Below are 25,483 nucleotides of genomic sequence, written 5' to 3' on the forward strand. Positions count from 1 at the left end.
GGAGTGGCTTTTGATCAAAAATACAGCGGTAGAAAGGTATTGTGTATTTGATGGTTTAAAGACTCGATTTGGTTATAATTAATGAATAATAGAGGAGCTGTTATGCTGCTAGGTGTATACTATCGGCCACCAGGTAGTAGGAAGGAGACAGAGGGACAAATTGCAATAACTTTATTATAGTGATAATGGGGACTTTGTTATTTTCTCAGTCTATATTAGGAATAACAGTGGAAAGGGCAAAGAGAGGGAGGAAAACCTGAAATTTGTACAAGAGAACCTTTTGCTCAGTGTGTTTCCAGCCCAATGAGGAAATAAACAGTGCTGAATCTAGTTTGGGGGAATGAAGGACAAGTGGAGCTCGAAGAGCATTTGGTCATCGCAACAGCCTAAATTTTGCTGTGAGTGGCGAAGGTATGGTTTTCTCCGTTGACTAGTGTAGTTGTCCCTAGATGTTTTGTGGGTTTGTCAGTGGGCTTTCCGGCAATCTGCTGTCCGATCTGGTGCTACACTCTCTACAGGGCATCTGTGGTATTTGAGAAAAGAAGTAGCAGGGACACTTCAACCAATCAGATGGAAGAATCTTCACTGAGACACATTGCAAATCAGGAATTTAAGAAAACATGAATTATAAATTACATTCAAATCATTGTAGAGGAAGCAGAATAAAAATTGACAAATACATATGGGATTAGAGGAAAGACTTAAGAGAAAAAGTTCAAAAAATGAAATCTGCAACATTAGTTTTCTACTGAGAGAATGAGACCCCACACTTAAATTTTTCAGGGCAAGGGAGAGGTTTTTAAGCAGCAATTATCACCTATTACATTGTTAAAAACTCAATTATTGCTGAATGCACTAGCCCTAACTTTTTCATCCATTATTAAGATGAGACTAGTGGGTAATTGCCCTGAGTTTATGCTGTTACAGTTATTTATGTGTAGATTCCATTGGCAAATACCTTTTTTAAACTCTTTCATGGAATATGGATACCACTGGCAAACCCAGCATTTATTGCCCACCCCTGATTGCTCTTGAGAGGGTGGTGGTGGAGCTAACTTCTTGAACTGCTGCCATTCATGTAGTGTAGGTGTACCCAGTGCTGTTAGGAAGGGAGTTTCAGGGTTTTGATTGGGTACCATAAAGGAATGGTGATATGGTTCTAAGTTAGGATGCTGTGAGACCTGGATGGAACTTGTAGGTGGTGGCATTGCCATCCATCTGCTGCCCTTGTCATTCTGGAAGATTGACAGCACCTTCCAAACCAGCAACCTCTAAGGAGCATTAGTGAGTTGCTGCTGTGAATCCTATGGATAGTACACATTGCTGGCACTGTACGTTGGTGGTGAAGGGAATGAATGTTTAATGTCAATAATGTGGGGTACCGATCAAGCAGGTTTCTTTGTCCCGGATGGTGTCGAGCTTCTTGAGTATTGTTGGAGCTGCACTCTTCTAGACTGCAACGGTGCAGCCTGTGGAAGAGCAGAGTATCACTGACAGGAACTTCCAACTTTCCCAGTTTAACTCTGCATGTGCAGACAGCAAAGGTTGTTGTCAATTTTACCCTGGAACATCAGTGAATTCCGATACCCTCACCGTTATAACAAATTCCGGGCAATATCATTAGATTTAGAGTAAGTGTGGATAAGGACCAGGAAAATCCAATATGAAAATACTTAAAGGGAGGAGGGCTAATTTCAATGAGTTCAAAAAGAATCTGCCCAGGTAGATTGGAATCAAAAATTGGTAGGTAGAACAGTAAATGAACAATGGGCAATCTTCAAAGAGGAGATAGTTCAGGCACAGACTAGACGAGCAAAGGAAGGGCATCCAAAGGTAGAGTTCCTTCGATGACTGAAGATATAAAGATTAAAATGAGATGGAAAAAGGAAGCTTATGATAAGTATAGAATTCGTAATTCACCAGAGAACCAAGCTAATAACAAAAAGTATAGGGGAAAATTGAAAAAAAGAAATGAAAGGGACAAAGGGTATAAGAATAGTTTAGCGGAATAAATTACAAACCTATAGATAGTAAAAGGATAATTAAAAGAATGGTGAGGGCAATTAGGAGCCAAAAAGATCATCTTGTGAAGGCAGAGAATGCAGCTGAAGTACTAAATACTTTGCATCTGTCTTCACTAGAGAAGAGGATTCTGCCAATGTCATGGTAAGTAGCGAAATTGAATTGGATAAAAATTGATAGAGGAAGTACTTAAAAGGTTGGCAGAGCTCAAGTCAAAAAGTTGCTTAGTTGCTTAGGATACATCTGAGGTTGTTCAATTCCAGGGGCACTGGTCATCATCTTCCAGTCCACCTTGGATATGGGAGTGGTGCCAGAAGTTTGAAAGATCGCGGATCTTACACCTCTGTTCAAAAAAGGGAAGGGATAAACTTGACAACTACAGGCCAGTCAGCCTAAAATGGGAGAAAATTACTTGACACTTGGAAAAGTATAAATGAAAGCTATCACAGGTTTGTTAAAGGCAAATCATATTTGACTTACTTGATTTAATTTTTTAATGACTTGATGGACTGTCATGCGATTGGCGACGTGCATGCAAACTTCCAAAAATTTTGACAAAGTACCACATAATAGACTTGTTGACAAAATTGAAGCCAATTGGATTAAAGGAGCAGTTGCTGAGTGGAAATGAAATTGGCCAAGGGACAGAAAGCAGAGTAGTGGTGAATGGTTGTTTTTCAGACTGAAGGGAAGTGTGTGTGCACTTGTGTTCCCTCAGGGTCAGTATTGGGACCTCTGCTTATTTTGATGTTTATTAAAGACCTGGGCATCATTTTAAAGTTTTCAGATAACATAAAATCCAGAAATGTGGTAAACCGTGAGGAGGATAGTAACAGCTTTCAGGAAGACAGAATCACAGAACTGTTTTGGTGTAGAAGGAGGCCATTCGGCCCATCATGTCTGCACCAGCTCTCTGAGCATTTTAACTTAGTGCCAATCTCCTGCCTTTTCCCTGTAACCCTGCACATTGTTTCTATTTAAATAATCATCCGATGCCCTCTTGAATGCCTCAATTGAACCTGCCTCCATCATACTTCCAGGCAGTGTATTCCAAACCCCAACTACTCGCTGTGTGAAAAAAAATTTTCTCACCTTATACAGACATATGCATACCAGTGAAAAAGGCAGACACATGACAGATGAAATTTAACAGAGAAATGTGAAGTGACTAATTGGTAGGATGAATGAGAAGAGGCAGAATAAGCTAAATGGTGCAATGTTAAAGCAGGGGAAGGAATAGAGGACCTGGGAGTGGACATACACAACAAGTCTTTGAATGTGGCAGGCCAAGTTGAGAAGGCTGTTAAAAAGACGTTGAATACAAAAGCAAGGAATCACATTAAATCTTTATAAAACACTGGTTAGGCCTAGCTGGAGTATTGTGTCCAATTCTGGGCACCATTGATTGGGAAGAAGTTGAGGCCTGAGACCGAATGCAGAGGAAATACTAGAATGGCACCAAGGATGAGGTATTCTACGCTGAGTTAGACAGATTTTTGATCTACAAGGAGGGGGGGAAAGGTTAGGGGAAATTTGCTAGAGGTGCTCCAAATCATGAGATTTTGGTAGAGTAAATAAGGTGAAAATGTTTCCAGTGGCAAAATGTCAGTAACCAGAGAGCATAGATTAAAGGTAATTGACAAAAGACAGCATGAGATTTTTGTTTTGTGCAGTGAGTTATGGTGACCTGGAATACACTGACTGACAGTGGTGGAAGCAGATCAATAATAATTTTCAAGAGGGCATTGTATTTTTGTACTTCCATTGTACTTTGGAAAAAATTGCAGGGCTATAGGAAAAGAGCATAGGAATGGCACTAATTGGATAGCTCTTTCATAGAGCCAACATGATGGGCTGAATGGCCTCCTTCTGTGATGCATCATTGTGTGAACTCATTAAACCTACCTATCATTCTGGTCAATCTCCTGTGTCCTTTCCAAAGCCAATGTATCCTTCCTAAGGTATGATACCCAGAACTGCAAGCAGTACTCCAGATGCACTCTAACCAGAGCTCTTTGCAATTGTAATATAACTTCTGGCCCTCTTGAGATAAAGGTCAACATTACATAAGGCTTTGTACTTACTTCTTGTACCTGTCCACTAGCTTTTACTGATTTCAGCACATATATCCCTAAATCTCTCAGCTCATCCATAGTTCCTGCCTTCTCGCCATTTAGAAAATAAATATTTCTAAATCATTATTTTTCAGACTGAATGGTTAATTAGAAGTATATAATGTTTCTTTCACATTGGGTAGTCCTTTTAGAATTTTGGCTGAACATAGGACATTAATTTAAATGGACTTTTAATCAGGCTCTATGGGTCAGTGATTTCCAGGCTGCCACTCTTGTGGAATTATCCCTAGAGTGTTTAGTGATCCCCATGTTGAGCCATTCTGTTCTGAACACATGGCCTTGTTTTGGGATTCAGTTGTAGTTTGAGGCTCTTTCTACAGCACCAACTATTCAACATTTATACAGCAAATTTCAAAAACCTAACGAACCTCTGGTTTAGATTGCAGATGAAAGGGAATTTTTTGAGCTCATGCCTAATTATGCAAAGAACATCATTATCGGATTTGCCAGGATGAATGGATGCACAGTGGGAATTGTTGGTAATCAACCTAAAGTTGCTTCGGGTGAGTGTTTAATTTGTGTTCCAAAAAATCCCCTATCTTAGTCAGAACAATGTTAAAGAGACTTGATAAGAGCTGTTCAACTTCCCCCTGTCCTCAACCCTGCCGCGGCCCCATGACACCCCAACACCCTCCATTGATTGCCATCTATGTTGTGATATGCTTCTTGCCCTTGTCTCTCTACATCATTTATGGCCGTGTTTTTTTTATTGTTACTAAATATGAAGAATCCCATTTCATCTTAATCCAACCCCACCAAATTTGACCAAATCACAGCAATGGGAGTAATCTTAGAAAGAAAGTCATTTCAGTGACTCTTTCCACAGATGCATGAAAGTAACAAAATGACGGTGGCAAAATCAGCCGGTCCACTGAGCCTGTCTCATACAGTCATGTTCCAACTAAGCATCATGAATCCAATATTCCCTACCCACCACCAGTCCTTTTATAATCTGAGAGTAGTTTGAAAAGAAACTAAGCCATTCAGGAAAACTCTTCTGAACATGATCAAAATAATTTCCAAGAGACCGATGACCATGGGGCACATGACCCAACATCTCACCTACCTTTTGTACACAGATATCTGCCACAGTCAGCAAATTATCTCGTTCCCTTTACATGATTGTTGTGAATCCAGATTTACTGCATGAACTTTGTTCCAAAGGTTGTTGATCCTCTCTGCCAAGAAACCACCCCCCATGTCTAACTTAGTTCTTTTCTTGTAAGCATGTTCCGTGATTCTCTTTAACTAATTCAAATAATCTATCCAAATGGAGACAGTCTATATGTCCCATCATTATTTTAAACATATCACCGTATCTTTACAGTGCAGAAGGAGGCCATTCGACCCATCTCATCTGCACTGGCTCTCTGAAAGAGCATTCCACCTAGTCCCATTCCCCTGCCTTATCCCCATAACCTTGCACATGCTCTCTTTTCAGATAGCAGTCCAATTCCCTTTTGAATAGCTCGATCAAACCTGCCTCCACCACCCTTTCAGGAAGTTTGTTCCAGACTCCAACCACCCCCTGGATGAATTTTTTTTTTCCTCACATCACATTTACTCCTTTGGCCAATTATTTTGAATCTGTGCCCTCTAGTTCTTGATGTTCTCTTGAGTGGAAGTTTCTCACTATTTACCCTGCCCATACCCCTCAGAATCTTGAATACTTCTACCAAGTCCCCCCTCAGCCTACTTTTCTCCAAGGAAAACAGTCCCAACTTCTCCAATCTACCCTCATAGCTATAGTTCTTCATCCCGGGAATCTTTCTTGCGAATCTCCTCAGTACTCTTTCAATGCCTTCCTTCCTCAAGTATGGCAGCCAGTACTCCAGATGAGGCCTAACTAGTGTCTTACACAAGTTCAACATGACCTCCTTACTCTTGTATTCAATGCCCCTAATAATAAAGCCCAAGATTCTGTATGCTTTATTAACTGCTCTCTCAACATGCCCTGCCATCTTCCATGACGTACGTACATATACACTGAGGTCCCTCTGTTCCTGCACCTCCTTTAGAGGCTCTCCCTTTGTTTTATATTGTCTCACCATATTGTTCCTGCCAAAACAAATCATCTCACACTTCTCTGCATTGAACTTCATCTGCCACTTGTCTGCCCAATCCACCTATCTATGTCCTTTTGAACTTCAGGACTATCCCCATCCCAGCTGACAACATTTCTGATCGTCATATCATCTACAAATTTTGAAATCATGCCCTGCACACCACAGTTTAGGTCATTAATATATATCAGGAAGAGCAAGGGTCTCAACACTGACCCCTGAGGAACTCCACTACAAACCTCCCTCCAATCTGAAAATCAACCATTTGTTTCCCGTCAGCCTGCCACTTTCTTATCCAAGTGCCTACTTTCCATTTTATTCCATGACCTAGAATTTTGTTCACAAGTCTGTTGTATGGCATTGTATCAAATGCCTTTTGAAAATCCATATGCACCACATCAACTGTGTTTCCTTTATCAACCTCTTCTGTTACCTCCTCAAAAAACTCCAGCAAGTTAGTTAAACATGATTTTCTCTTGATGAACCCATGCTGGCTTTCTTTAATTATCCTGCACTTGTCTAAGTGATTATTGATTTTATCCCATACTATAGTTTCCAGAAGTTTCCCTACCACTGAGGTCAAACTGACTGACCTGTAGTTGTGAGCTTCATTCTGGCACCCCTTTTTGAACAAGGGTGCAACATTCACAGTTCTCCAGTCCTCTGGCACCTCCACTGTGTCTAACGAAGACTGGAAGATTATCACTCGTACCTTTGCAATTTCCGCTGTCACTTCCCTCAATACCCTTGCATGCATCTTATCCGGTCCTGGTACCTTATTTATTTTAAGTAAAGATGGCCTTTCCAACACCTTCCTCTCGATTGTAAGTTCTTCTGATGCACCAGTTAGCTCCTCTTTCACCTCAGCCTGGGTAGCAAGTTCTTCCTTTGTAAAGACAGATGCAAAGTACTCGTTCAACACCTCCGCTATTTCTCCATCCTCCACATGCAAGTCCTCTTTTTTGTCCCTAATCAGTCCTACTCTTACTTTTACCACCGTTTCATTGTTTACATTCTTAGAGAATTCCTTGGGATTCCCTTTTATGTTCACTGCCAGCCTCATTTCTTGCTCTCTCTTTGCTTTTCTCATTAGTTTCTTCATTTCCCCTCTGGTCCTTCTATATTCAGCTTGATTCTCCATTGTATTTTCTACCTGACATCTGTCATATATGCACTTCTTCTTTTTCATCTTTGCCTCTATCGCTCTCGTCATTCAGCATGCTCTGGATTTATTTGTCCTACCTATCCCCTTCAAGGGAATATGTCTTGACATTGCCTGCAATACTTTTTCTTTGAAGGTGGCCCATTGTTCAGCCACTTTTCTGGCAACATTTGATTCCAACTCACTCGACTCATGCATTCTCATCCCATCGAAGTTGGCTTTCCCCCAGTTAATTATCCCTGCTCTAGATCGTTCCCTGCCCTTTTCCATGATTAACCTAAACCTTATGATACAATGGTCACTATCCCCTAGAGGCTCTCCCACTGATATTTGATCCACTTGGGCCAACCCATTCCCCAGAACCAGGTCCAAAAGCGCATGTCCTCTTCTTGGACTGGAAACATACTGCTGTAGAAAATTATCTTGAACATATTTCAGGAACCCACTTGACCTTTTGTACTATTCCTATCCCAGTCTATATTTAGATAACTGAAGTGCCCCATTATGATTACTTTATAACTCTTGCACTTCTCTGTAATTTCTTTGCAAATTTGTTTCTCCACATCCCTTCCACTAGTTGGTGGTGTATAAACTACACCAGTCAATGTTATTGCATCTTTCCCATTCCTTACCTCTAGCCAGAGAGATTCTGCCCTTGGACCCTCTGGAACATCCTCTCTCTCTCCAGTACATTAATACCATCTTTAACCAATATTGCCACTCCCCGCCCCACCCCACTTTCTTCATTTCCTGTCTCTCCTAAACATCTTGTACCCAGGAATATTTAACGCCCATTCCTGCTCTTCTTTGAGCCAGGTCTCTGTTATAGCAATGATATCATAATTACATTTGTCAACCTGTGCCTGCAGTTCACCAATCTTATTAATCACATTCCATGCATTCACATACATGCACATTAGCCTTGATTTAGGCTTTTTTACTGAACCTCTTATTCTGATCCCATCTAATGACTTACTATTGCCTACTCTAATTCTATCAAACTCTCCAAGCATTCTATCTACCTTGATGCAACTCTGATATATCCTTGTTATCAGTTGATACTTCACTACTTCCCACTGTTAGTTTTTCTCCTCTGCACTCTGAATTTCCCCCCAGGTTACCACCCAACAGCACTAGCAAACCTCCCTGTGAGGACACTAGTCCCAGTCCTGTAAAGGTGTAACCCGTCCTTCTTATCCAGGTCCCACCTGTCCCAGAACCGATCCCTATGCCTCAGAAATCTAAAGCCCTCCCTCCTACTCTATTTCTCCAGCCACGTGTTGAACTGCTCAATTTTCCTATTCTTATATACACTAGCATGTGGCACTAGGAGTAATCCTGAGATTACTGTTTCTGAGGTACTTTTTAATTCCCTACCTAATTTCCTAAAATCTACTTTCAGGACCTCATAGGTAGGAAAAGGGATGTCATTGGTCCCAATGTGTACTGCAACCTCTGGCTGTTCACCCTCCTCCAAAAGAACGTCCTGTAGCTCCTCCCTGGCACCAGGGAGGCAACATACCATTCTGATGACTGTTTTGGTGCCACTTCATGCTCTCATCTGGACCTGGAAAAATTTATTCATTTTGCTTCCAATTTCCACCCCTCTATCACCATCACCTGGTCCACCTCCGACACTTCCCTTCCCTTCTTTGACCTCTCTGCCTCCATTTCTGGTGATAAGACTGTCTACCAATATTCATTACAAGCCCACCGACTCCCATAACTCAACTACAGCTCCTTACGTGCTGCTTCCTGTGAAGACTCCATCCCATTCTCTCAGTTCCTTCGCCTCCGTCACATTTGTTCTGATGATGTCACTTTCTAAAATGGCACTTCTGACATGTCTCCCTTCTTCCTTAACCAAGGATCCCCCCTACCCACTGTGGTTCACAGGGCCCTCGACTGTGTCCGACCCAGCTCCCATGCCTCTGCTCTCACACCTTCCCCTCCCTCCCAGAACCATGATAGGGTCCCCCTTGTCCTCACTTTTTACCTCACCAGCCTCCACATTGAAAGGATCATCCTCTGCCATTTCCGCCACCACCAAACACATCTCCCCCTCACCTCTCCCCCCGTAAGCATTCCGTGGGGACATTCCCTCCAGGACACCCTGGTCCACTCTTCCATCACCCCCAACATCTTATTCCCTTTCCACGGCATCTTCCCATGCAATCGCAGAAGGTGCAATGCCTGCCCCTTTATCTCCTCCCCCCTCATCGTCCAAGGACCCAAACACTTCTTTCAGGTGAAGCAGCACTTCACTTGCACCTCCTTCACTTTGGTCTACTGCATTCACCGCTCCCAACGGGGTCTCCTCTCTAACTTGTGGAGACCAAACGCAGACTGAGAGACCACTTTGCGGAACACCTCCAGTCTGTCTGAAAGACCTTCCTGTCACTTGCCATTTCAACACACCATCCTGCTCTCATGCCCACATGTCCGTCCTTGGCCTGCTGCAATGTTCCAGTGAAGCCCAGCGCAAACTGGAGGAACAGCACCTCATCATCTGATTATGCACTTTAAAGCCTTCCGGACTTAACATTGAGTTCAACAACTTCAGACCATGAATCCTTTCCTCTATCCTCACCCCTTTTTTAATCCACTTTTTTTTCTACATTCATTTTTATTTTTTATCTACTTATTTTTATTTTTATTCATTTATTTGTGGCTTCATTCCCTTTTTATCCCTCCTTCTATCCTGTTTTCTATCTTTTTTTCCCCACCCCATCCCCAAAAGGGCCATCTGTTACTTATTCCATATTGTTCTTTCACACAATGCTACTGTTGTTCTGCTGTTATCACATTCTGCCTTCTTACATTTACGCCACTATCAGCACCTTTTTTAGCCCTTACCACCACCATTAACACTCCCTTTGTCCTTTAGTTCATGGCATCTTTGTCAATCTCTCCTTTGTCCCTACCTATTGCTGGCCTTCTATCCAGCTTCACCTGCTCCCCTTAAACAGTATAAATTTCATCACATTCCCACTTCCCTTCAGCTCTGAAGAGGGGGTCATACGGATTCGAAACATTAACTCTGTTTCTCTCTCCACAAATGCTGCTAGACCTGCTGAGTTTTTCCAGCGTTTTCTGTTTTTGTTTCAGATTTCCAGCATCTGCAATATTTTGCTTTTATACCATCCTGGAGTCATGTCTACGGCCGCAGAAATAGCTGTCTACTCCCCGAACTATGGAATCCCCTACTGCTATAGCACTTCCACTGTACTTGCACCCCTACTGTACAGCTGAGCCACCTGTGGTGCCACAGACTTGGCTTTAGCTACAGTCCTCTGAGGAACCATCTTTCTCACCAGACTCCAAAATGGAAAAGCGGTTAGAGAGCGAGAGCGCCTCAGGGGATTTCTGCACTACCTACCTGTCTCTCTCAGATACTCTGGCAGTCACCCAAAAGTATTTACTAATTTATTTCTACAGCTGGTGATACTTCCTGCAGAAGTAGTTATCAAGGGCACTTTGTGCCTGCACAACTTCCCACATCACGCAAGATGCACATTCCACATGGCCGAGCTGCACTGACATACAGTATACTTTATATAAAGCGTTACTTGTAGACAGTTCCCCCACCACCATCTTTGTAGATCATGAACAGCAACGATGCTAACACTCATCCCTGTGAGACTCAATTAGTAGCTAGTCTCTACTCAGAACCACTAACATTAATAACAGCCCCATGCCTGTGAGAATGCAACCAATTCCTTTTCTTACCCACAATCTACACTCCAGTCTCAGGAAAAGGCAGCCTATCATGTTGCATCTGCCTGTGTACTTCTTAGATGAGGTGTGACCACCTCTCTAAACATGCTATCCACGTAATCCTCAGCCTTGTGGATGCACCAGTGACTCCAGCAGCCACTCAAGCTCTGAAACTCTGAGCTCAAATTTCTACAGCTGGTGATACTTCCTGCAGAAGTAGTTATCAAGGGCACTTTGTGCCTGCACAACTTCCCACATCACGCAAGATGCACATTCCACATGGCCGAGCTGCACTGACATACAGTATACTTTATATAAAGCGTTTACTAAAGTATTTACTAATTTATTTTAATTATCTTAATTTAGAATAATTCCTATGTATACTACAATTTAGTGTTTATCTCAGTCTCACTCCTTCTTGCACTCTTTTAACTCTCCAGCTCTGCTCTCAGTCTCGCCCCTTCTCGCACTTTCCTTATCAATAAAATCTCCTTGAAGTCAATGTTTCCAGAGTAAAAAGACCAGCTCTCTTAAGCCTTTTGTGGTAATAAAGATCTTTTAAAACAAGTATCCATCTAGTAGCTAATGTTCCTTCTAATTTCTGTTTGCCGTGCGTGGCTAGCTTGTTGCACTCTGTGGTCCCTTTACGATTGAAGTGCATGCATGCATCTTAAAGGGAGTGTCGCTTGTGCACGGCCTGTTTGATTCCTGTGCGGCACAATCCAGATTCCAGTATGGATGCACACCCTCATGGTTAGAAAGAATATTGTTGTTGGTTCTTCTCTGAACCTCTTCCAAGGCCTATATCACACCCACCATGTTGGGGGGACCAAAGCTGGACACAGAATTCTTGATTATGCAAGACAGTGGTTAAACTTCAAGAAATTATAGCGCTTTTTTATTTTGCATTGTCTACATTCTAATACTCTGTTTGTGTTGTAGTCTTGTGCCACTGAACATGAATCTTTGGAGAATTGTATACTGTAACACCAGTATGTTTCTCCCACCCAACACACTTTAGTTTGGAGTCCTGCATGATACACATATGGTTGGCATTATCCCTACATGTGCGTAATACACTACATTTATTTACATTGAATGCCATTTACCAAATGCAGGCCTATTCCCCCATTGCATCTAGATATGATATAGTAATTATTTTAAAATTCTAATGTTGGCACAAACCTGTCATCCGCAAAACTTGTAGACAGTTCCCCCACCACCATCTTTGTAGATCATGAACAGCAACAGTGCTAACACTCATCCCTGTGAGACTCAATTAGTAGCTAGTCTCTACTCAGAACCACTAACATTAATAACAGCCCTATGCCTGTGAGAATGCAACCAATTCCTTTTCTTACCCACAATCTACACTCCAGTCTCAGGAAAAGGCAGCCTATCATGTTGCATCTTCTGAAAGGTCTTCTGAAAATTCAAGTACATTATGTACAATAGTAGCTTTGCATTAAAATGCAGCGAGACATGACCTTTTTCAGAAACAATGCTGAGAGGCTCTAATAATATGTTCTCTGCCTTTGTGGTCATAGAGTATTTCTAATGATCCATTTTAGCAGCTTGATTAAATTATGATGTTTAAACTAACAGACCCTGAAATTCCCATTTTTGGCTTGTTTTAAATATTGGCACAGTCCATAGCAACAATCCCTGACTCTAACAAGCTGTTAAATATATAAGCACTTAGCACAGCCCCCATTTCTTAAGGAACTCTCAGTTGAATGTCATCAGAACCGGATCTGATTTTCAGTCTCATTCTTTCCAAGATTACATCTGCATCTACTTTGACATTTGAAACTTTAGTGTTAATGATAACTAAGCATAATCTACTTCAATGAAGACTGATGCAAAGTAGCCACTTAAAACTTCAACTTGGTCCTGGGAGTAGACCTGAATTTGTCCTAAGGAATCCTTCAATGGACTAATGAAGTTCATCATCGCCTCTGACTCTAAACGTAGCTAACATGAATTTTACAATTGCTACTGTAGCTATCTCTACCTTCTCTAATGAGCTTTGGCTGTTTTGTTGTCTTTTGCAGTATGGTACAAGTTCTTTAAAAATTGATTTGTTTTAAAATATCTTTCTGCTAACTTCGGCAGAAAGGACACCAGTATATATTGTGGAACTGATGTGAGATGATTAAGATGAAGTCCACCAGGTCCTGGTGACTTTTCAGCCTTTAGTTCTATTTAGTTTTCTCAGTATCCTTTCCCTGTTGATTGTAATTATTTTAAGTTCCTCCCTCCCTATCACCTCTTGATTTACAAGTATTTCTGGGATGTGTCTTCCACAGTGAATACGGACACAAAATATCTGTTCAACTATTAATTCCCCAGACTCCCTAGAGTTACCCTTATCCTTTTTAAATACTTGTAGAAATACTTACTATCTGTTTTTATATTTCTAGCTAGCTTTCTCTCATACTCTAATTTCTCCCTCCTTAATACTTTAGTTATTCCTTGTTTTTTTAAAATTCTGTCCAAACTTTTGACCTAGCACTAACTTCACAGAATTATGCTTTTTCTTTCAATTTGATACTTTTTTTTTTAACTTCCTTAATTAGCCATGAATGGTGCATTTATCTCCTAGCTCTTTCTTTCCCACTGAAATTTAAGTTTGCTGAATATTATGAAATATCTCCTTTAACATCTGCCACTGTGTTTCTCTTGACCTACCCTTTAACCTTCCCTTTTCCCAGTTTACTTTAGCCAGCTCCATCATCATACCCTTGTAATTGTGTTTAAGTTTAAAACATTAATATTAGACCCACTCTTCCTACCTCATTGTACACAACCAAGTCTCGAATAACCTACTCACTAGTTGGCTGTAGAATGTGCTGCTCTAAGAAACTGTGCTGAAAACATTCTTTGAACTCATCTTCCAGGCTACCTTTGATGACCTGATACGCCCAGAGTAGATTAAAATCATCCATGATAAATGCAGTGCCTTTCTTAGAAGCCTCCCTTATTTCTCTTCCTGTATACCCTGTCCTACAGTGTGTTATGACATGGCAAATGATGTGTGCCAGGCAGACCAAATCCATGAGGGAAACTTGGTCATGCTATCACAATGGTTTTGCAATTTGTATTTATTACGAGAGGTGTGCACTGAATTCAGAAGTAATAAGTCTACCAAGACCTTTAGGGATTTAAAAAATTAAATTAAAATAGCTATCAAAATAAAAGGTTTCAAACACATACATAAGACTGCAATTGCTACTATAATAACTCCTAAAATTCCTAATTAATGTAACCCCCAGGTACACCCCCTTTAAGACAACGGTCCAAAAATAGATTTTACAAACTCAACAAGTTAACACAATACCCAGGTCTGTGGCATTCCAAGTGGCTTTTCTCCGACTTCAATTTTGTAAGACAGCTGACTTATGCACAAATGCCGGAGGCTTCATTAAGGCTATATCACACATTCCTATTAGGCCTTACATGGCCTTCTGACACATAACCTTTCATTCTCCTTTATATATGTTTCTCTCTTTTTAATATGTAAATTCTATTGTTCCATATGTCTGTGAAATTGTATCTTCCTCATAATATAAAAACTTTAATGTTGCCAATATTATCTGTAACGTTTGGGAAAAATAAACACATTCCTTAACCTTGCTTAGCTGGCTAGTTGTAAACAGACTAAGATCCCTTTGAAATCCAAATATTCCTTCATTTATCTAAAAAAAATGCAAATTCCAGTGTTGTTATTGTTTGGGGGCCTATAAATTACTCCCACAATTGACTTCTTCCCTTTGCAATTTCTTATCTCTACACAAACTGATTCTACATCTTGAATGTTTAGAACTAAGGTCATCCCTCACTATTGTATTAGTGTCATCCTTAATTAACAGAGCAACTCCACCACTCTTTCCTAGTATCTTGTCCTTCTGAAATGTCATGCATTCATGTCATATATTCTTGAATGTTCAGGTAGCAACATTGGTCACCTTGCAGCTACATCTCTGTAATGGCTATCAGGTTAAACATATTTGTTTCTATTTGAGCTGATGATTCATCTGTTTTGTTATGAATGCTATGGGCATTCAGATACAGAGCCTTTAGTTCTATCTTTTTACTATTTGCAAACTCTGGCCTTATCTGCTGTCACAAGTTTGTGTGCTCTGTCCCTTCTTGCTATGCTCTGATTATCGTTACACTTATTGCTACCTTTTCTTTTAATTTTCCACATCTTCCCTCATGTGATCCCTCGCCCCAACTATTTAGTTTAAAGTCCTTTGTACTGTCCTTGTTATAAAACTCGCCAGAACACTGGTCACAGCACGGTTTAAGTGAAGACCGTCCCAACAGTATAGTTCCCACTTTCCCCAGTACTGGCGCCAGTCTCCCATGAATTGAAACCCATTCCTCCCACACCAATCTTTGAGCCACATATTCAACTCCCTAATCTTATTTACCCTTTGCCAATTTGCATGTGGCTCAGGTAATAATCCAGCAATTATTACCTTTGAGGTTCTACTTTTTAATTTAGCCCCTAGAGCTGCTCTTACTCCTCATGCAGAATCTCTTTCCCAGTCTTATCACGGTGGACCACAATAATTGGATCCCCCCCGCCTCCCCCCAGCAATTTCCTCTCCAGCTGAGCAGATGTGCCAAATCCTGGCACTGGGCAAGCAACACAGCTGTCTGGAGTCTCGCTCTCGGCTGCAGAGAACCGTGTCTGTCCCTCTTGTTATACTGTCACCTACTACTACTACTACTACTACTACTACCTCTTAACTTGCCCCCGCTTGAATGACTTCCTGTACTATGGTCCCATAGAGTCAGTTTGCTCATCCACCCTGCAGCTCCAACTCTCATCCATATAAGCTGCAAGAACCTCAATCCTGTTGGACAATTGCAAGAACTAAGGCTCCTCCACTTCTATTTTCTGGGTCCCAGTAACTGCCTCACTTGCAGTCATATCATCAAGTCCCTGACCATGGAACAACTCAGGTGACCCAAGTCTCAGGGGTGTGACTGCTTTTTGGAACAAAGTATCCAGGTAACTTTCCCACTTCCTAATGCATTGCAGTATCTGTAGCTCGGCCTCAAGCTCAATGTCTCTGAGCCAAAGTTCCTTGAACTGCAGACACTACAGATGCGGTTGCCTTGGATTACACTAGTGTCTACAAGCTTCTACGTACTGCAGCCGCAGCATATCACTTGCCCTGCCATCTTTATTGTGTTTTATTTAACCAATTATTTATTTACTTAATTAATCCATCAAGTCTTGTTTGTGCTTATATTCTTCTTAATTCAATGAATGTTCTAATTACCCCAATAGAAATTCCCTGGTTTAGATTAGACAAATAGAAAATACTCACCAGCCAGTCACCAATCTGCTTCCTTATGTGTCACATCTTGATCTTTGCTTTGGAACTCTGATAGGCTCCTGATGGCAACGGCCTCACTGTATCTCCGAAGTCTCTTGCACTCTCTCTCGCTCCTTTATGCCCCGCTGTGTCTCTGAAGTCTCTTTCTTCTACTTTTATTTTTACTTAACTCCTTTGTGGTAAGGAGGTACCTTTTACTTAACTCCTTTGTGGTATCCTGCCCTTCGCCAAGATTTTCAATTTTAACAAGGATTGGGAGTAATGAGATTAATCTGATTCACTTAAGACTGAGTTGTAACTTCATTTTGTTTTTAGGTTGTCTGGACATTAATGCTTCAGTAAAAGGAGCTCGTTTTGTCAGATTCTGTGATGCATTCAACATCCCCATCATTACATTTGTGGATGTACCTGGATTCTTGCCAGGTAGGACCTAAGAACAATGCCAGCATGAACAATGTCCATGTTCAACAATGATTCCAAATAATTACACTCTATTTTGTTAGTGCCAAAGTCATAATATGTTACACTATTTAAATTCTAATTTGTTCACATGCATGCACTTGTTGTAATGTACAAATTTGACAGCAACTCCCATGCTTGTAGTACTTGAATAGGTAACAAATGCTTTACTTTTCAGAAAGTTAGAGAGAATTTGGACGCCAAGTAACTTTTACTTTTGAGTGTTGTTTCAATAATAATTATTTTATTCTGCTTATTGACATATAGTCTTGAAGAATTGTGGACAGCTTGTTCAATGCATTTTTATTCAAAGATACCTTTCTTCCCAGGCTCCAGGCCAACCAGTATTGCACTAACCATAGGTTGCTTACCTGCAGTGTCACAACAGCCAGGCATAACTCAGTATCTGTCGAATGAATATGTGAACTCATGACCCAAAATACCAGTAAAGAACTACATTACTATACCATTGCGCTAGATGAGCTGAAATTGTGCCAGGTCTTCTCTGCCATTGGCACCTGTAAACTAAACAGCTTGGATGTTTTTTTTCGACTATTGACCAGGAGCGCTCTTTTTGTAAACTGGGTCTTCTTGGATGCTGTGCCTCTGCTGTTCACGTGGCAGCTTAGTCCCTGTCATGACGTCAGTACTTGGTGCACACTGCTGTCCAAAATGTAGCAGCCAGTCTATGTACAGAGATCCACTTTGTAGCTGATTCACATGGAGAAATGCTTACCTTTGGAATTTTTCTTCCCCCACTTGCCTGGTGCATTTTGTCATAATAAAGTGGAAATGTACAGCCAACTCATTAGCATCTGAATGCAAAAGAGTAAAGAATGAACACTTTTGAGCAATTCTGAATAAGGTTCTCCAACTGAAACATTGGCCTGGATTTTGCACTAAAAATAACAGTAAGGCTATTGATGCTCATCCTTATTAAAGAGTAAATCGCACAGCAACACCTAGTGACCACACATGCAAAGTTAAATGTGGAAATCAGGAAGTTCCTGTCTGTGTTGCACTACTCCTCCAGAATCTTCAGTATAACAGTATCTTGCTGAGAGTCACACCATTGAAACACATGGATTGCGCAAAGTTGCTGTACTTACCCACTGGATACACATTAAATTCACAAGAAAATATTAAGGCTTGTGCATTTTAGTGCTATGACAAGTCTTGATTACTGACAACCTCTCGGATTGAAAATTATTTTTGTAGGTGTTGAGTTTCATTCCATCAAATTTTTATTATTGTTGGAGATTTGAAAAAAAATGTCTTTCTCTCTCATCTCTCTTAGTCCTATCTTTCTTTCTCTCTTTACTGTCTGTGCATTATTTATTTATATATATATTACACATTCTAACTTACAGTTCCTGGTTGAGACTATCTGTGCCTCAGTAGGAATCCTTCAATCTCATTGGTTAGGGAGTTACCCAGCTATATTTGCTGTTTACACAGGTCCTGAATTCCCTATAGCGGCTGATGCACTGAAATAGCTCCCTAATAACCACAGGTTCCAATGCAAAAGAAATTGTGGGCTAGCGAAATACCGTTCATTTGTCACTGACTGCAAAATTTGGGCCATTATCCTTTTTCTTCCTGATACTGACTGAAATTGTCTTATTTCTTCTGGATTTATAACCATTATAGTTCCTTATTCTGATGTATTTCATGTGACTACACAGGAACTAGCCAGGAATACGGTGGAATCATCAGACATGGTGCAAAGTTGCTCTATGCATTCGCTGAGGCTACAGTGCCCAAAATTACAGTGATCACACGAAAGGTAAGAGATGTGACTGCTGAACTTCTACCTGAAATAAACTCTGCCTGATCAGTCGGGGCTGCAGTTGCTACTCCAAGCCCACGAGTTTTAAGTGAAGTCTAAAAGAATGCCGTTTCTGAACCTGTGATGTTTATTTTATTATGCATACTAACTTAATATGTACAGGAATGCAGTAAGATGTACTTGATGGCGCAGTGAGTTAAACCTTGCCCCCTTACGTCTGGGACTGAGGTTCAAGCCTTGTCCTGACTGATGAAATGAAACTCTGGTGGATGTAATGGGTGGGTAGTCTAAATTGTCATCTTAGTACACAAAGGTCCCCAAACACAAACTAGCCTATTTGGAAGAAAAGGAAGAAGTTCACATTGGTTTAGTAGATCTGGGATGCCTGTATCTCAATTTTATTCAGTCCTTGATGCCTTTATGGTATGTGATCTGAAGAGCAACTTCTGGTTATATTAGTTCTACTCCCTCTTTTTTATTCTTTCATGGAATGTGGGTGTTGCTGGCTAGGCCACCATTTATTATCCATCCCTAATTGCTCTTGAGAAGGTGGTGGTGAACCACCATCTTGAACTGCTGCAGTCCATGTGATGTAGGTACCACCCACAATGCTGTCAGGAAGGGAGTTCCAGGATTTTGATCCAGCAACAGTGAAGGAATGAGTATACAGTTTCAAGTCAGGATGATGTTTGGCTTAGAGTGGAACTTGCAAGTGGTGGTGTTCCCTTGTCCTTTGAGGTGTTTACTCACTGATGAACAGTTTGTACTTTCCATGGGGAGAAAAACCAAAGCAGCTTATGGCTATGGTTCCATTACTGCATTCAGAGATTATGGCAAACTAACTTTATAAGTAATTTAAAATGTGGTATATTTAACTGGAGTGAGTGCATAGAATGGATCAAATTGGGGTATGCTGCATACACCCACATTGGCTGGAAAAACATCAACTACTAAAGTAACACTGAATTTATTAGGTAATGCGAATATAGTTGCCTAGTTTTCTATACAAGTCTCAGTGATTTTATGAAATTAAAACAGAAAATGCTAGAAATACTCAGCAAGTCAGGCAACATCTGTGGAGAGAGAAAAGAGTTAACATTTCAGGTTCATGATCTTTCATCAGAACTGGGATAAGTTAGAGATGAGTAACCTAAATTGTTATCTTAAAACCTAGGGTTAAGTTTTGAGCAAGGGGTGGATGGGACAAGGACAAAGGATGGAAGACAGGAAAGATTGAATGACAGGCCTAGGTCTTACAGAGCCAAAAGGAATTTTGAAGGGGCAAGAAAAGAAACAGAAGATATACAAGAAGCAAGTGTGCTGCTGTCTAAAAGCAAAAAGAAAAAACCCAAAACATGCCAAGAAAAGGAAACAAAATTAGTAAGGGTGGTGGTGGTGGTGGTGGGTGGGAACAGAGTTTATGGTCTGAAATTGTTGAACTCAATGATTCCGTAAGGCTGTCCATGCCGAATGGAAAGATGATGTATTGTTCCTCAAGCTTGCATTAAGCTTCACTGAAACAGTGCAACAGGCCAAAGACAGATGCCAGCGTGAGCACAAAGTGGAGAATTAAAATGGCAAGCAATAGGAAGCTCAGAGTCATGCTTGCGGACTGAGCGGAGGTAATCCGCACAGTTGTCACCCAATCTGCCTTTGGTCTCTCGTTAGTTAGTTACTCTCCCCACATTGTGAGCAGCGAATACAACATACCAAATTGAAAGATACCAAAATTGCTGTTTCACCTGGAAGGAATGCTTGGGGCCTTGATGAGAGAGGAGAAAGATTGGTTCCATGTTATAATTTTACATTTTAATTGCCATTATTGAGGATTTCTTAACTGTATACTGGTTGCACAAAATGGATTGTGAGAAGATAGATTTGCTATTGCAAGAAAAGGCTCCTCCAATAAGTGTAAAAAATGTTCTTCTCGAACCATGTTTAGTATGTTGTTTAACCTGCTTTTGGCTAATCCAATTGTTTTGGGCTGATGCATATTGCTGAAACAGAGTAGGTGTAGATTTAACCTATAACTTGCCTTCATCAGCATTATCCTCAACCTGAAAATATGTAAAATTCCAAACAAATGGTGTAAATAATCTAACTCATTACCTCTAACATATATTGTATATCAGAGGAGATGAGTTATTGTCTGACTATCTCAGCTGGAGATTGCGACTGAAACTTGTGGATAATATTCATGATGAACCTATTTGGTTTTCTGTCACCTGGTCCTTTTGAAGCCAGTGGTGAAGTAACACATTAACAAAGCACTAAGCTCTGCACATAATTGAGTAGACCATCCAAAAATGGTCCTATTACATAATGAAGAAAATTTCTGACTCTTTCATTGTTGCGTATGAAATGCCGTAATGTACTTTTCTTGGTAGGCCTATGGTGGTGCATATGATGTAATGAGCTCCAAACACTTAAGAGGCGATTTGAACTATGCTTGGCCAACAGCTGAAGTTGCAGTTATGGGCGCTAAGGCAAGTGACACCTCAGTATTTCTGATCATATTCATACTTGCAGCTGTAGATAGATGTGTGTCCTGGAAGTCATATGACTGGCTGGCCTTTCTCTATATGAGGTTAGCCAGTTCACTAATACTTACAAACAAGCCTCTGTTGAGAGGTGGGGATTGGGACAATTTGCAGAGACTGCAGTTTAATGGCATGAAATTTAAATTTATTGAATTTAGGACAATCATGATAGTCAAATGAACCACTTAATCAAGATTGTAGATTTCCTCCCCTATAATCCTTTTCCGGAAGGTAAATCAGTATTTGATCAATTTAAATATGAATTCAGGTCCCTTCTCCAAAATCTGTGAAAGTCAAGATGGAGCAAGGGTCGTGGAAGTTCCGGCTAGTTTGATCAGTTCTATTGCAGCCTAAACAGAGATCTATAAGTTTGCCATTGAAGAAAGGGTAGGAAAAGATGCCTCTCCAGGCTCAAAGCTTACCCTCCTGCCTTTTCTTCTGCCTGTCTCTTGAGACTTATCAGTGGTGCAGCAGGCCTAGGTCTGATCCCCAGCGTGGCTGGCTCTCTGGATTACTTTTATTAAATTCTATTAAAGACATCATGAACCTGATTTGACTCGTGCAGTGCCAACGTGACCATATACATTATCAGCCAGGGAACATGGATTAAATAAAATATATTTAGAAGGATGAATTGTTTAGGTACTTTGTGAAGTTTACACTAGGGAGGATAGGATGTTTGCAATTTTTATCCCAGGAAACTAGAAATCTTTACTGTGACTTTCCTAGAATTAGGAGTTACTGTATTGCAGCAAGGGTTATGGGAGTGATTACATCTATCTTAAAGCTGCTGACAGTTGATTGGAAAAAGTGGGAATACCAAAGGATTTCACAAAAATGAGGGATCAAACAGGCTGATTTAATGAGTTATAAAGGGACTAATAAAATTAAAACCGGATGGCTACCCATGAAAAAAAAGTTATTTATATTTAATTTTGTTTGCTCTGTGAAATCAGTCTCCTCCATACAGGATAATAATGTTATTGTAAATTTGGGTCTTTCATTGTTTGACATTTTTCTTTTAAAGGGTGCTGTGCAGATTATCTTTAAAGGGAAAGGGAATGAGGTCAAGGCGGAGGCGGAATATGTGGAGACATTTGCAAATCCATTCCCAGCAGCTGTAAGAGGCAAGTGCCAGAGGAAGGATATGTAGTGCACGTTCTAAAATATTTTAAATATTCTGTTGAGTGCTGCAAAGCTGCCAATTTTATTTAAAATTCAGGATTTAAAACCAACATAATAGACAATGAGAAGCAGCACAGTAATGTGCCACAATGCAGTGATAAAGGATATGTTAACAAAGCTCAGCCACGTTACAAGACATGGGGCAAAGGAGGCAGGACTGGTGTGTCCCTCCCACCTTCACCTTTTACAGCCGAGGCAGAGCTCCACTGATCGGGGGAGATTTTTGAAATCCAATATGGTAGGAAATTAAAAACAAAAAGTGTTGGTAATACTCAGCAGGTCTGGAGAGTCTTCAGTTTCAAAGAGCCATATTCAAATTGAAACATTAACTCTGTTTCTCTCTCTGTAGATGCTGCTGAGTATTTCCAGCATCCTCAGTACTTTTTTGCTTTTATCTTAATGGTAGAAAATGTTCAATTATCCTTAGAGTGCTACAATGAATCTGAGAGTACTTTTCTCAATGCATGAGCACTTCAATAAGCTTTGCCCTGCCATAGAACAAAACCAAAAAGCTAATTCAAGGCAAGGTAAATGGGAATTCGAGCTGTGGCCTGAACCCGGCCTGTTTCTTGAGCACTGCCCAATAGGAGTCAAAATATTAAGAGCCATTTACATCTGGCTAGTGCAAAATAAATAACTTCCATATTGCAAAAGTTTCTGTTTTCTTCAGGCATTCTGTTTAATGGTAAGATGCTGTAACTAGTGCTGCTTCACAGCTCCGAAGAAAAAATAAATGCTTTGATTTCTAATTTAAATTTGGTTTCTTGATTATAGGAAGAAAGTACTGATCTGAGCACATTATATCATTGTCATTAATTACATTTACCATACAGTAACTCCCCATTTTAAGTTATTCAGCTTTAACCTTATGGATATAATGAGGCTGGTATGCACAGTTAGCGTTGGGATTTCCGTTTTAGCATCAGGGATGCATGAGCCAATCAGCATCACTTTGAAATGGCCTCTCCCTCATTGCCCTTCTCCTGAGTCCTTGCTCACAGTAAGGATTCAGGAGGTAAATAGAAAGAGTTAGCATATTTTTTATACTTTAAAATTTGCTTAGTTATTTCATTTACAAATTTAGGAATGTACAATATTTCAACTTGTAATTTTTTTTTCTGACGAGAAAGATCCTGTACCTAACTATAACTTTTACATTGGTTGTAATGGGAAAATCTGATTTGTGAAGTTGCACTTTTCAGGAATGCCACTACAACCTTAAGGAATTACTATAGTTTGTTTTTGCTATTTCACCATTTCTCCAGGTTTAGGACAGTTAATACATCAGGCAGCTGTTTTTATACTTGAGTGAGGTGGATTCAGCCTGCAAAAACTGTTCTAATCTGCTCATGTGTTCCATGCAGGTTTTGTTGATGACATAATCGAACCAGCAACCACTAGAAAGCGTATTTGTCGAGACCTAGAGATGCTGGCAAACAAGAAACAGACTAACCCTTGGAAAAAACATGGCAATATTCCCCTGTAAAATACAAATCTTATAAAGATGACAAGCTAATAAATAGAACTTTCTTTATACCCACAAAAAGTGTCGATTCACTCTTAACAAATGATGCTGTCTGGAATCCCCACATCATTCAGCAAGAATTAACTAGAAAATAAATGCTGTATTTGTGAATTACTGGGAAATAAATTATTTTTGTGATGTCTTTATTTTCTTTGTCTTAATTGGTGGGTAATGCATTTATGTGTTAAATCAGTATTGAAATAATCTGCAAGATTAAGAATTCGATTATATCACTGTCTAAGCCATTTTAGTTCATTGGTAGCATTTTACCTCCAGGAAATAAATCAGGATCATCAATAGACAGATAGACAGAAAAATACCAAGAATGGTGAAAAGGACAGACTCTAGTAAATTTGAATGGATACTTGAATGCAGATATTGTTGAGCTCCAACTGTAACCTAACTCCTCTGACGGGAACCAGGAAAATTCACGTCATACGTCCATTTTAATGCTTCACTCATGATGCAAATTGGATGCCTAACCTGAATTCTGTTGGGTGGGCTAGGTTAAATTTCAAGTCTTTGAGAGCAGCACACCATAACATCCTGAAAGATCCATGCATCAATTTTATCACTATGAATATGCAGTTAATGGTAATTTGACCATTTTCTTTAATAAACTTGTTTAAATGGTTGAAAATTTGTGTCATTAGGTTCAAGTCCCACTTCAAAGACTTGAGCACATAATCCAGGCTGACCCTTCAAGAAACTGCTTTACTTACAGAAGTGCCGTCCTTAGGATGAGACGTCAAACCCAGGTCCTATTTGTCCTCATGGATGTAAAAGATCCCCACACCACTATTCAAAGAGCAGTGGAATTCTCCTGGCCAATATTTATCCCTTAATCAACATCACTAAAACAGATTATCTGATCTCGTGTGCACTTTAGCTGTTGCATTTCCCTACGTTGGTTGTAAAGCACTTTGGGACATCCTCAGTTCACAAAAGGTGCTGGGATACAGTGACATAACGGTGATATAGTGATCATGTTACTGGACGAGTAATCCAGAAGCCTGGAGTAAACATGCAGAGACATGAGTTCAAATCCCACCACAACAGCTGAGGGATTTAAGTTAATTAGTTAATTGTTACGATCCCCGTAGGGACTGATAACTTTAATAATAAAATAAATTTCCCAGTGAAGGAAAGAACCAAAGGACAAGATTTCACGTTTTACTGCAATAAACTAAAATCAACATAGATTAAACATTACTAACTAATGCATCAAACTAAAGAAAAAATATTTGCACATTAACTCTTGCAACCGAGGTGGTACTTATGAAACACTTTGATGCAAAATCTTGCCTCTGGCAGATATGTAGCATCCCTACAGTCATGCCAGGTTCCCCAGCAGGTCCACTTCTCCCTGCCAGGCCAGTTGTAACTTCTAGTATCCTTTGACAATCATTCCGCTCACTGTTGGAGTTTTCCAGATCTGATTATCCCCAGCAAGGCACACTCTCCCTTCCTTAAATCTCCAAGAGCCCTGTCTGTTCTGTTCCCTTTATTTCTGTACAGAAACAAAACTCTCA

At 40.3% G+C, this 25,483-nt stretch overlaps 1 protein-coding gene and 1 long non-coding RNA gene across 7 annotated transcripts in view; one reads left to right on the forward strand and one right to left on the reverse strand.

Moving 5' to 3' along the window:
* pccb (propionyl-CoA carboxylase subunit beta) overlaps positions 1 to 24,089 on the forward strand; it is a 76,533-nt gene extending 52,444 nt beyond the window's left edge. For 2 of the 4 annotated variants that reach the window (XM_078563611.1, XM_078563610.1), the window contains 6 exons: positions 4,537 to 4,660; positions 16,769 to 16,876; positions 18,598 to 18,698; positions 21,089 to 21,187; positions 22,269 to 22,368; positions 23,791 to 24,089. In XM_078563611.1, coding sequence (XP_078419737.1) covers positions 4,537 to 4,660; positions 16,769 to 16,876; positions 18,598 to 18,698; positions 21,089 to 21,187; positions 22,269 to 22,368; positions 23,791 to 23,912 — 654 coding nt within the window. In that variant the 3' untranslated portion in view covers positions 23,913 to 24,089. The remainder of the gene's footprint in view (positions 1 to 4,536; positions 4,661 to 16,768; positions 16,877 to 18,597; positions 18,699 to 21,088; positions 21,188 to 22,268; positions 22,369 to 23,790) is intronic. The other 2 variants (XM_078563612.1, XM_078563613.1) reach the window with 2 other exon arrangements.
* LOC144693701 (uncharacterized) overlaps positions 1 to 24,498 on the reverse strand; it is a 35,325-nt gene extending 10,827 nt beyond the window's left edge. Inside the window, exons 1-3 of one of the 3 annotated variants that reach the window (XR_013579590.1) lie at positions 24,317 to 24,498; positions 18,882 to 19,034; positions 17,649 to 17,727 (exon numbers count right to left, since the gene is read on the reverse strand). This is a non-coding gene — a long non-coding RNA (uncharacterized LOC144693701). Of the gene's footprint in view, positions 1 to 17,134; positions 17,728 to 18,881; positions 20,652 to 24,316 lie in introns of those variants that run through there. The other 2 variants (XR_013579588.1, XR_013579589.1) reach the window with 2 other exon arrangements.
* Positions 24,499 to 25,483: the final 985 nt, after the last annotated feature.

Source organism: Cetorhinus maximus, chromosome 19, assembly GCF_964194155.1.
Source record: "Cetorhinus maximus chromosome 19, sCetMax3.hap1.1, whole genome shotgun sequence".
Taxonomy (NCBI): domain Eukaryota; kingdom Metazoa; phylum Chordata; class Chondrichthyes; order Lamniformes; family Cetorhinidae; genus Cetorhinus; species Cetorhinus maximus.